The sequence below is a fragment of the Seriola lalandi genome, unplaced genomic scaffold, assembly GCF_002814215.2.
Source record: "Seriola lalandi dorsalis isolate HSWRI2012SDOR001 ecotype SW California unplaced genomic scaffold, Sedor1 jcf7180002054406, whole genome shotgun sequence".
In the NCBI taxonomy this organism is placed as follows: domain Eukaryota; kingdom Metazoa; phylum Chordata; class Actinopteri; order Carangiformes; family Carangidae; genus Seriola; species Seriola lalandi.
The window spans coordinates 392,974-406,374 of record NW_019524959.1 but is presented as its reverse complement, the minus strand read 5'-3'; the positions used below and the strand labels follow the sequence as shown (position 1 = coordinate 406,374).

General features: G+C 41.1%; 1 protein-coding gene across 3 annotated transcripts in view; it reads right to left on the bottom strand.

The window, feature by feature from the left end:
* Window positions 1–13,401, bottom strand: part of cacnb4a (calcium channel, voltage-dependent, beta 4a subunit) — a 34,250-nt gene that overhangs the window by 10,292 nt on the left and 10,557 nt on the right. For all 3 annotated transcript variants that reach the window (XM_023409753.2, XM_023409754.2, XM_023409755.2), the window contains one exon: window positions 1,038–1,157. In XM_023409753.2, coding sequence (XP_023265521.1) covers window positions 1,038–1,157 — 120 coding nt within the window. The remainder of the gene's footprint in view (window positions 1–1,037; window positions 1,158–13,401) is intronic.

The following is a 13,401-nucleotide window of genomic DNA, read 5'->3' as shown; positions in this document are numbered from 1 at the left end:
GGAAATTCAATTATGAAAAAGTTTATAACATGAGCAGAAGCAGCAGTGTGTACACAGAGACACGGAGACACGGAGACACAGCTAGACAGTGAGTTTTCCCCTCAGCAGAGAGTTACTGCAGCACCAATGCGCTCGTCAACGCTTCAGCATCACACATGCGAGCGAGCCCGGAGTGAGGGGTGGGTGGTGCTACAGAGACGCTATGTCAGACCTCCTGACGAAGGTGGCCGCCAGACATCAGCAGCGGTGATCACACACAGCAGCGCCCGCAGAGGATCTCACTCCAAGGCCAAGAAGCCCAGATAATCTACAACGATGGCTCCTTCAAACACACTCTATCAGGCCTTTATTTTCCTTATTCTTCTTCTTGTTTTTATCTTTTGTACTATGAACTATGTGGCTTTAATACATTGAACTAAATCATCAAGATGATGATGGGACTTTTACCTGCATGTATCACTCCGCTTTTTACAGGCGTTCTATTAACTGTTAATTAGCGGCTGTTTTACATCTTAGATAAGAACAAACTTTGCAAAGACGAATATATTTCCAGAAATAACATTTGAATCAAATTATGTGTGGTCGTTAGAGGAGGATGACGGGAAGGAAAGAAGCCTGGATACTTCAGCGTACACCCCCAGGTACGCTCATATGACATCGTCAGGGAAAATGTTTATGTGTTGCTTACTATTTGTGCTTCAGTACATCACTCCCTCTCATGTGATGTTGCTGAGGTCAAGGGTTTTGCAGTACTGTATGTAAAGTGATGATTTTTTTCCACCAGCTGCTGAACTCAATCGATTTTTTTCCCATCACTCTGTTTAAGTTTAGAAGAGAATGGGTGTGAGGATGTGATGGGATCAGGGTAAATGTTTACACTTTGACAACCTTTAGTCAGACCAGTAGCACAGTGCAGCCAGTGAAACTGAATAATGTGTCTTTGCTTGTGAGGCGAGATCACGTGCGTTCAAGTATGTGTGATATACAGTACAGTACGTAGCTTTATTGTCCTGCAGATAGCTCCCAGTGAAACTGACCTTTGCCCTCTCGAGCTGAATAGTGGCCTGCTGCTCCTTCTCCTGCCGGCCGCCCTCCTTCTCCTCCTCCAGGGACACATCCGAGTCAGATGGTCGGCTTGTGTAGGAATCAGCTGAGCCCTGGAGTGCAACAATACACAGAAGATGGAAATTATATTCTACCAGGAGAGAAATTACCAGTACTGGTGAAACCGATGCAGGGTGACAACTTTCTTAAAGTGACACAGATTAAACTTGACATCCAAGAGGCATAATAATAATAAACATCCGTAAAGTGCAATTTTGATATTCCCTACATTTAAATGCAAAAAAGTGCAAATAGATTCAGGACATAATAAGAGCCTGTTTCTTAAAACCAAAGAGATGAAGCAAATGAATGAGTGGGAGATTACAGACACCCAGGTGTGTGTGTGTGTATGTGTGTGTGTGTGTGTGTGTGTGTGTGTGTGTGTGTGTGTGTGTGTGTGTGTGTGCTGCTGTGTCACATGACTACTTGTATTCTTCTCCACACAGGATCAAAGGGTAAGAGATTAAAGATGAAGAACCGGCTGGGAGGGAAGGTTCAGAAGGAAGGTGGTTTTATTTGTGGCTGTGGCTCCGGCGGCAGAGCGGGTCTTCTACTAACCGGAAGGTCGGTGGTTCGATCCCCAGCTCAACGAGCCAAAGTGTCAAAGTGTCCTTGGGCAAAATAATGAACCTGAAATTGCTCCCGATGTGTTATCAGTTTATCTGTGTGTGCTATTAAAGTGCTGTGTGAATGTGGCCTGTAGTGTAAAGAAAAGTGCAGTCCACTTTGTTTATTTGTAGAAATAAAATTAGAAACACAAAAGGGCAGAGTTTTGTTTTTTCATTTTTATTTAATATTGAGTAAATATGAATTTGAATGATGCAGAGGGTTTACTCAGAAAAACTCCACTAAACCTAGGATGAGGGAAGTGCATTGCTACACTGACCTCTACGGGTTGAAAGTCTGTTGCACCCCATCACAGCAAAAGAAAATCAAACAGCACGTTTTATTGTAAAATGATCTAATGCAAATTTCTAATGCTGTAATCATCTTCTCTTCATCTCGTCCAGGGTGGTGCACTGACCGAGACGTGTAAGGAATGGCTGGAAGTTTTTGGGGAATATGCTGAATAAGAAGACGGATAAATATGAAGCGTGAGCCAGACATTTCAGCTGAAGAGATATTGATGAGAAGGTTTGGTTAAAGATATATGACGTGTTAATTAGGTAGAGGTGCTGGTAGGCAGAGCTGCGCTAGCTGTTTCGCCTAAGCTAGCTATCGTTAGCTTTGAATTTAGCATATAGACATGAGAGTGACTCACTCAAGTAAATGTATTCAAAAAATATCAAACCTTTCAAACTATTTTTTTTCTTGTCTTATCTGTTTGCTGTATTTGGCTGTATGTGCTGTATTATAGACTCCTGGGAAATCAGAAATCACATCAATGGAAGCTGAAGAGGATCCTATAAACAACACAAGTTGGCTGTGATTAGATATACTACAGCTGTAGCTCTCGCTTCTTTAAATAACACTTGATAAAGCGGAGTGAAACGAGGACCTTGATTTATAACAGAAACAGACGGGTGGTGACTAACCATAAAGTGTCGTTGGGAGGATGAACACTTACTCTTCCAAACAATATTCCCTCATTTGGTGTTGGTGGATATGGAGATGCTGGTGCTGTTTACTAGTCATTTCAAAATTCCCACGGGTGCTCAGCTGGGTTGAGGTCAGTACCTCAGTTCTATTCCTTTTGGAGAGTTTGATTTGTGAGGATGTTTTTCTGGCCAGTCCTTAAAATGACTTGATTATACTGTATCTGTACAGTGTGTATGTGTATGTGTACCGCTGGGACTCAGTGGGTGTCTTGACCCCCCCCCCCCCTTCACCACAGTGCCTCAGGCTGGAGACCAGTCTCATACCATCACTATCAGTTGAGTCATCTTCTTCCTAACTCACTCACTCCCTCACCCCTCACATCCTTATTGGCTACAAGTCAGTGGCTGCTGGGTTAGAGGGGCAGTAAAACCGCCCACCCACTTATTCAACGCAGAGCGAGAGAGAGAGAGAGAGAGAGAGAGAGAGAGAGAGAGAGAGAGAGAGAGAGAGAGAGAGAGAGAGAGAACCAGAAAGGCAGCAGGATTATGACCGACTAGCTGAGGAAAATGTGCAAACATAAACAGAAGTAACAGCGGATGCACAGAGACACTGCTGGAGAGCGAGGTTCCCCTCAGCAGAGGGAGTGTTATTACAGCACCAATGCGCTCATCAACCTCCAGCATCACACGCAGGGAGCTGCCCACCCTGCAGTGAGGGGTGGGCGCTGCTGAGGAGACGCTATTTCAGACCTGCTGGCGGAGACATCAGCGGTGATGATCACACGTCATCCACAGCATGCAGCAGGGGCAGATCTCAATCCAAGGCCACCATGCTTTAAAGATGTACAAAGATGGCTCCTTTCATACTGTCCTTTCTACAGACTTTTATATTCTACCATAAATCTTTTCATTATCCTGTATCGTTAATCTCTTTTATCTACAGGGCTGTGACACTGAACTCGATAAGATGATTAATTTGGCTGCGTCTCGTCTCTTTTATGGTAGAGATATTTTTATTCTGTTCTGTTATCATTTTTAAATTGATTTAATTTGATCCTTTCTCTTATAAAACAACATGCCCATGAAACTTATCTAAACACACACAAAACCAAGAAAAATATGAAAGGAAGAAAAGTCTGATTCAATCCAACATGGACATGAACATACAAAGACAAAAATTAAAATAAACAATATAAAAGAAACTATAGCTCACGCTGCCAGCACTCCTTTTAAAAATCTTAAATCTGTGTAGAAGATCATCACATTATCAATATTATAATACAAAATACCAGCTGGGGTTTTGGTAATATTGTGATTGAGCTTAAATGATGTATTTTCCTGATGGTAAAGGCTGCATCACTGTGACGTATCTGATCCTGCTGTTAGTGCTGTTACTTTAAATAAAGTATTCCTGCTTCTGTTTAAGCTACACCGCTGCAAGTATCAAAAGTATTTGTAATGTTATTACAGCAACTTCAATGACTTTAACTTCTTTTAGTGAGCGCCTGAACTAGTATGAATATACTAGTATAGATACTAGATACCTAACTTTTAAAAATGGCAGCTTACTCTATATGTAGATGTCACCCCCAAAATATTGTATTGATATATATTGATATTTGGGTATTTGGAGAAACTACTATCAAATTGGATTTTGCCAACATCCTCCAAACACAGCTGCAAGGTGACTGAGTCAGCATGATGTTACCTGCTCCTGAGTGTGAGAGCGGAGACTCTACACACCTGAGCAGGGCCCTGTGAGTGGATCCAAGCCTAATGGAGCTGTACTATAGATCCATCAATCATCAAAAGAGGGATAAATCTACAGTGCGTACTACCACCATTTTAAAACAGTGCTACAGACAGCAAAGACGCATGTGTAACTGTGCTGTCTTGGCTCTGAGGACGTCACCTTTGGCTGACCATTACTGTAGCTGTTTGTGTTCCCATGTGGGATATCTGGCTTCAGGTCCAATTTGTTACAACTGCACCGTGTAATAACAGCTCTGTGTGTTCGAGCACTGTGGAAAAAAAAACAGTATATAATGGGGGTGGTGTTGCTGCAAACATTTGTGACGTTTTTTTTTTTCCTTTAACACATCACAGTAATGTCCAGTTTAAAAAAAATGGCAGTGCTGCTGCGGCACCGTTCCCCCCTGAGGCAGAAACAGCTGCTGCCTTTCAGTATAACTCGACAGGTTGTATTTTAAACATGGGAAGTCGAGTATGATATGACTATGAATGATATGTTTTCTACCATTTCAGCATCACAATTATAGGAACAAGAAGAGCAGATAAAAAGTAGTCTGGCCGTCACCATCTTAAAAAACCTCAGTTATACCACAACTTGTGACCTCAGAACGATCTGAAACTTTAGGCTGGTGTAATTTGTCATCACTGTGTACAGCTGCAACAATTTGTCAATTAATCAATCAATAATCAACTGAAAAAATTAATCACCAATTATTTCGATAAATCATTTAAATCAATTCCAAATACCTGATGTTCCAGGTTGTAAAAGGTGAGGATTGACTTTTGGTCTTATATGACAGGATCCTGGATAGTTTGTAAAATGTCACCTTTGCTCTGGTACATTTAACGGTGTCCTGGTGTTTTATGGACTAATTAATTGATTATTAAAAAAAGGTAATTGGAGTAGTTGATAATAAAGATGATTGTTAGTTGCAGCTCTATTACTGAGTCCTCTGCTTTACTTTGTGTTGGTTGCAGACCAGCACTGTGTAAACACTGTTTTAAACTGATGAATTCAGTGGCACAGAGCCAAGAGTAAAAGTTTGCTGAAGTTTGACTCCAGCTTCTCTGACTTCAGTGAGAGGAGCCAATGGCTGACGGCTACTGCTTGTGCTGCAATTCAGGATGGAAGATAAATAATTAAGGTGCGTTTCTGAATGTGTACTCATAATTGTACAGCCTCATATCGAACCCCCACAAAAAAACTTTTCAGGTGAACTGAGCTGACTGTTCTTATAGCAAATACTGAAAACATATGTCATGATGTTATTATATAATTGATGGACTTGAACTCACATCACGGAAGCATTTTTCACTACTTCACTCTCTCTTTCGAGTCCCATTAGCTGTTATTCTATCTCTGTGATGGAGTGAGATGTTGCCGCTGTATGACACAAAATCCGTGCTTCGTGCTGCACTACAGCTGAGTAATCACTACATTAGCATAAACACTGGACGCCTGCCCCATTGGCAAGGACCAGCTAGCTCAGTGCACAGGCTCTCTGGGGTCCACGAGCTAATTACTGCTCATCATGGCTTTCTAGTACAGGTACGGGGAATGTACTGCAGTGTGAATTGTGGCCTGCAGGCTGCCGCACACATCAGCCTCTCAGGGGTCAGGAGCCAGTTATTCCCCTTGTCACCAGCATTAAATGAGATGAAGGAGTGAATGATGAGAGTAAGCATGGCTGCTGCTGCTGCTGCAACCGTTGCCACCACTGACATCAATAGCCTTTATGATTCATTGGCCCCACGGTGTATGTAACCCACCTGCCTACAGTCATTTGTTACCCTATTTGTTTTCCGGTCCGTCTGCCTTTATCAGTCATTCAGGCCAAACATGTCTCCGTGTGTGAATCTCTCTCACTTTGTATTTATAGAGACAATAAAGCACTATAAAGATAAAGGCACTACAGAAATGCAGTTAATGCAGTCTGTTGCAAGTCAGTCCACATCAAACCAATATTTATTGGCTTCAACAGGCAACTACTGCATGCAACAATCAGTGCATGAATATTACATAACCTGCAAACATGACTCTCATATTGAACCATGTAGCATGACGTAACCGTGGTGCACAGTACGGTGCAACAGCCGTGACCTGTTCTGTGACAGAACATGTGAATGTGTTCATTACTTTTAATGACTACTTTCATGGCAGACAATCAAAGCAGCTGATCCCTCACTGGGTGACACAGTGACTGTAAACAAATAAACAACTAAATTACTGCACAGCACAAGTGTATTCTTCACAAGAAATATGAATTAAAATATATATTTTTAGCATATTAAGAAAAAAAAAAGTGTCTTCAAACTTTTCCTTTTTAAAATAATTTGTCTTCCTTCAATAGCAAGAAACACATTAAATACCTTAATTTCCAGATTAGCAGGAAAAAGCATTCAGTGGTTTGATTTCTTTACAGTCACATCATGGCAGGACATGTTTATCAGAGACGGTGCTGTGGTGTTTTCCAGGTTTATAGAGAAGAAGTGTAATTATATACAAGTGAATTGTAGATGCAAGGCTATCAGAGAGCAGCAAGTAAAAGACTTCAAACAACAGTGTTTCTATTTGAGGTATTAACTTGATTGTTTAGCAGCAGGTTTTTCCTGCTAGACAGCAATCCCAGAAGTATTTTTATTTTCCTTTAACAGATTCTAAATTTCATCTCAATCATTTCAGGATACACACTTCTAAACACATGCTCTCTATGCACAAACAGCTTGTGGGAATACTCTGTCCCTCCAGTTATCTATCCCACAGCGTACGCATACAAATAGTCAAATGTACCCTCCGCGTTCTTGACCCCCACGCATCAGAACACAATAATGTCATGTTGACAGTAAGGCAGGTGATGTGGTGTCTTCTTTGTGTTCCAGCACAGAGCTCAGGATATCATGTTACTGTGTGTGCTGCAAATACGTTCCTGTGTGAACACTCTGGTCTCACAACACAACAACTTAATATTCCTCTTTTCTTTCAGCCATGTTTCTTATAGGATAAAATGTGGGGGGGGGGGGGGGGGGACAGAAATGAGGATAGGAATTGGAATAATTTGAGAGTAAGGCAGACGTCAGATCAGGGTCAAAGAGTAGGATCATAAAGGATTTATCTATAAAATTTGAACGCACACATAAGAGCAGATAAACTGTCTAGAAGTGTTTGAGGATTTTAGGACGTATTCCGACTGAATCATTTCTAATTAATGATGACAAAACCTAAAATAAACCTGATCATCCACGAGACTTCAGTATTTCCGGGCGAAGTTTCAACACACGCGATAGTTTAGAATTAAAATATAGGCACTTTATGTAAAGTCTCATATCTGGTTGTAAAATTCTACTTCCTGATGGTCAAATCCAGCACTTTACAGAAACATGATCTCGGCTGGCGAGAGCACATCTCCGTCTCCCTTCGTCCAAGTGGCCGCTGTGGCTGCAGCATGTCACCACTACAGGCTGTTGAAGCGTGAAGATCATGGAGCCGCTCCATCTCCGACTACACCCGTGCGCTTGGATCTGAACCGTCAAGCCACATTTGTAAAGTAAAGCAGATATCAGACACACAGCGGTGCTGAGTCGTCGACCGTCTTCTCCAAATTCTTTTGTTTCAGTCAGATGGAGAATTTGTTATTTCCGACATGTCAGAGCTTCAGGAGCTGAGAAAAAAACGGCTGCTGAAAAGGTTGTTGAGTGGATTCAGCGTTGATTTGAGACGTTTCAGACACAAAGTCACACATTTTATCAGTATATGAAGTATTACACCATCTAAAAGTCCTTGAAGTATTATTTCCTAATGTTTTTAAACATCTGGTAATAAAGGTAAAGGTAATTGTTTGTTTTGAGAATTTCTCTTTGCACTAGTACTCAAACAATTATGGGCGAGAATCAATCTTTAAAATACTGCCTGAATCATGTGTGTAGTATCAAAAACTGTCAAGTAACAAACGTTCATTTGTGTTTGGAAACAACTGAATGATTTTAACCTTGTGCCAAAAAAATAAAAAAATAAATAATAATATTTTATATAATACAATAAATCACATTAATGGTTATCTGTGTATGTGGTTGATCATCGTTAAAGTCAGTGACAGAGCAACATAAATCCTGTTTATCTGCGAGCCTCTGATTCAAACGTGGAGACGCTCTGAGCTGTTAAACCGGTGCGTCTCCAGCTCGTCAGGTTGGGTGGATGCTGCTCTCCATTTTGCCGGACAGCCAGCTGGTGGAGGTTTGGAGTCCTGCAGACTCAGCCAAATGGGGTGAAAAACTGGGCCTCAGCACAAATGTTTATCTAACAGACGACGGCACAGTCTGTTGCCCCTATGGATGCTGCCACGCACTCCGCTCAACACAGCCCATTACGAGCATCCGTCCACAGAGGACGGGGAGGTGCGGCGCAGGCGGACATGCTCCGTTAGAAATGAAGCTTCATTCATCTCATCTGAATATTTCATAAGTGCTAAAGATGTGAGCTTTTGTGAGCAATGGATCCAGAAATAGCCGAGAGAATCTTCCTGAGGGATTGTGATCATAAACACTTCTCACAAAAATATCAATCATGCAAGTTAAAAAAAAAAAAATCTAAATTTTGCATTAGAAAAGAGAAATACCATAATCATTAGTCACATTTGCTGGTTTAAACATGCCATGTAATGGATTCTCTCTGTTTTATACACAATATGGCCAAAAGTATGTGGATACTCCATCTCTCATTCTTTGGTTTAGGTCTGTTGTCATGGTTTGGCCTTGGTCCCATGGTCCCCTTTTATTTATTTTATATATATTTATATATTTTGAAAGAAGTAGTGGAACGTTTTATATTTAGATATTTATATTTTCATATCTTGATTTCGTTAATAAAAAGAAGTTTCATCTTAAAACATGTGGAGACAGCTGTAACAAATCTGCACACTGCATGTGCAAGGATGAACTAAATCTCACACATACACACACACACACACACACACACACACACACACACACACACACACAAAAAAAAACACACAAATACACACACACACACACACACAAACAAAGAAGGTAAAGCTCATGGGAGCTGGAAACATGCTTACAAAGGGTTGCTTGACATCAGGACTAAGACATGATGTATTGCTTTAAATTCTGCCCTGTTCATCACTTTCTTCTCCTGCAAAGAGTCTCTCCTTTCTCCACAACCATCTCATCCAATTACCGTCCTCAACCACCCTTCACAGGAGAGCAGATGTTTTGCATGATTGCATTCTCTGTCGTGATCAGCTGTTTACGTGCCACTAATGACAGAGACAGAGGTGCAGTTTGTTTTGGATGAACTCTGTATTATCATCATGACTTGGTAAATAGTAGGTCCACTGTATGTGTCCCGTCGGCCCGCCAACACTGAGTAAACTACATGCTTGACTGATGTCGAGTGACACACAGTCAATTTATTATTGAGGAGTTATCCTTTCAAACTATTCTATCATGAAAAATGCAAAGACAGAGGACACTTAATCTACTACTGCTACTGTGAACAGAAGAAAACACAACTAGAGGACTTGTTCTTGTCCTGAATCCAAAAGTACAGAATTGTTGGGAGCCTACTACATGGGTACGGTGAAAAAAATAACACAATTGCATATCAATAATTTAATGAAAATAAATGGCAAATGTGCAACAGAGGATTTGAACTGCAGTAAGTCTTTGAAATCAACCTGCCATGGCTGGACAGTGAGGATTAATGCCTTTGTCCGGGGCTTCCAGGCGCCTCTGCTAATGATCCATTCAGAGCCATGGGAGTCTTTCCTTGAAACAAATAACTGTTATTTACTGCCTCATTACAAATGAAATCTATAACTGGAGGACTGGAGAGAGGGGAAAATAAAAGCATCACCCCCCATTGGTCACTATAGACGAGCAACCTGCTTTATGTTTCACCATTTACAACAATGAGTTACCTTCTCTGGAAACACAGTTTTTAACCCCAACGTGTTGGTTGGTTTTCAGTCTCGTGTGTTTGTTTGCGAGACATCTAAAACAGGGATGCAACCAATGATTATTTACATTAGCGGTTAATTTTTCCAATCAATTAATTAGTGGTTTAGTGTATAAAATGTGAAAAGTGTCCATTAAAAATATCAAGAGCCAGGGGCAACAGACAGACAGTTAAAAATTCAAAAAAGACATTCAACAAAAAAATAAATAAAAGAGAGAAAATCTGAGAAACTGGAACCAGCGACTGTTTCGTTTTTCAGCTTCAACAGCGACTTTAATTTCAAACATAATCATCAGCAGTAATCTCTAAAACTACAACAGATTTGAGTGAAAGTTGGTAGAAAGTTGGACTTTGGGCCAAAAAAGAAGTAGTAGTTTATTTTAGGTCATCATACTTTTTCTAATTGGTTGCCATATTCTTCTAGGTGTGACCTATTTGACAATCATTGCCAAAACTCTAAAACACATTGTGCTAATTTAACCAAATTCTCAAAGACAGATGCAGAGAACTTCTGCTATAGTAGACAAAAGGTCATTTTAATATTGGTCCCTACATTTGTCACTTTACATTCCTGAAACCTTGAACGCATGAATGACAAAGATGATGTCATTCGGGGCAGAAAGTCTTCAGCAGAGCACGAGGCACTTCGAAAGCACAACTCTGCCAACCAACCTCTCCCCCTCTTCACTGTCTGTCTCTCTCTCTCTTTACACACACAAACACACACACACACACACACACACACACACACACACACTCTGACAATGAGCTGTTTGTGAGGTTATTATCTAGGAGTGTCAAGTGGCCAGTCTTGAGTCCATCGTGCCACACTCCAGCCTTATCTGTTCGGACGCCAGAGCCCCGTCTGTTCTCCCATCTCCATCCTTCTTCCTCCCCTGACCTGCACGCCTATCAGCCCCAGGATAAAAGGCTAAAAGCATTCTGTCTTCATTACATCCACCAGTAGACATCAGTACAAACAGCAGCCAGGAAGTCAGAGGGTAAATATCTCTAGGCTCATTTAAAAAAAAAAAAAAAACTTGGCCCAAAATGTGGAAACTTTCCAACGCACTTGCAATAGCACAATTACTAATTTGCCAAGGAAGCAGGTTTACTACACTTTGTATTTTACATAAGAGCTTTTGTAAAGGTGAGTCATACATTCAACAACACTGTATATGTTCAGAACTGTGCAGAACTGTAGTGAGTGAGTTACATCATTCCTGCAAGACAGGGAAGGGAAGAAGTGGTGCGTGGTGCAATTCTGTTGTCACATTGGTAATTTCAAGCAATCATGTCGAAGTTTTTTGTGGCAGCTGTATGAACACAGAGCAAGGCGGCGCCGGAAAGAGACGCACACATGCCACATTACATTCGTGGTCGGAGTGCCAAACGATGTCTCTTTAACACATTCATGGAAAAATCAACTGGAAATGAGTCACGTGAGAGAGTCTGCGGGTCAGTAACGGCTGAGGATGCAACGAGACTGAAATCCAAAACACGGCAGCTCTAAGAGTGTGTGAACAAGTTTTGTAAGTTTGGATTCTATGAGTGGCGTGAAAGTAGACAAAAAAGTAGATCCACATGCCGGTTATATTGACACATGACATGGAGTTACTGCTTGATTGGAATTGAAAAAAAGTCTCAGTCCAAAAAATATATTGAACCTGCAGCTGAATCAGCAGTGATGACGCCGTAAACTAATCATACAGTATCTGAATAAACTGAATGAGACAATGTCCTTGAGAATATTAGGATTTTACAGAGGCTGCATTTCCTGAACAGTCTGAGGTGGAAGTAAATAGCCTCATCAGTTATTTAGACCCATAATAATGGAACAATACCACATGATAACAACAGCTGAAACAACAGGAAACAGATGGCGTTGGTGGATTGTGCTGTACTGTCAGGGACATATAGAGCAACAAATTTGAGGTAGTTATTTTGGGAAGCCAGGGTTCTGGATGCCCTGTTTATTTTGTGCATAGACAATGTTAGGTGGCTAACAAAAGACATGAAACTCAAAATATCTGCTTCTTGGATAAAAAAGAAAAATCAAATATACACAAGAAAAGTCAACTCCAATGAATATTTTCATGAAAAATAAAACTACTAAAGAGACTAAAGCTTATAGCGGATGAGCAGAACAGAGCTAAAAGAGTTTGAACGTGCATTTGCCACGTGGCCAGGAACATGAATGTTGATCTGTGTCGGCTGGATGTGTAAATAACAACTGTTTATTATTAAAGTCAGCATATCAACTTCAAATTTCAATGTAGTGTTCACAGCTTGTTTCCACTGCTCCCAAAAAAGGTTTCAACCTTGTAGAAACCTGATGAAACGTTCAGCAGCTTAATTCAGCAGCTGCAGAGAATTTTCCAAGTTGTATCAGCAAAGTTCTGCATGTGCTAAATCCTTCGGCCTCTTTGGCACCATAGCAACGGTGGCTGAACGTGTCTTCTCGGATACAAAGCGAAACAGCTGACCATGATATAACGACTCATAGCACTGTCCACTTATCTCCAGGAATCCCGCGCTTCTGTGAGAGATGCTGAGGAAACCATTCAGATCTTTTAAATGGGAAATTGGAGCAGTAAAATAATCCACCCAGCAAACCTGTGACTCCTCAACACTTCACAACAGCTATCTGGCCAAAAGTATATAGACACTCTTGTGCGCTTTTACTCTGAAGCTATTTTCTCATTGTTTTCTGGCTTTCCCGTTTTAACATGAAAACGCTCCTGTGCACAAAGCTAGGTAAATACAGAAAAAAGTTTTTCCACTTTGGAAGAACTTGACTAGACTGGAATGTGGACTGTGACACCACTGACAGAACTCGACCGGACAGATGGAGATCGATTTTCCTAATACAGAACCTACACTCCCTTGATAATACTGGCAGATAGAGTGAAAATGTCCCTCCACCTTTAATCTTCAAGAGGCAGCCAGGATGTCAGGTGGAGTTACTGAAAGGTCTTGACAGATTCTGGCTCAGTGGGATTCCCCCCCCCATCCCCCCCCACACCCCCCCAC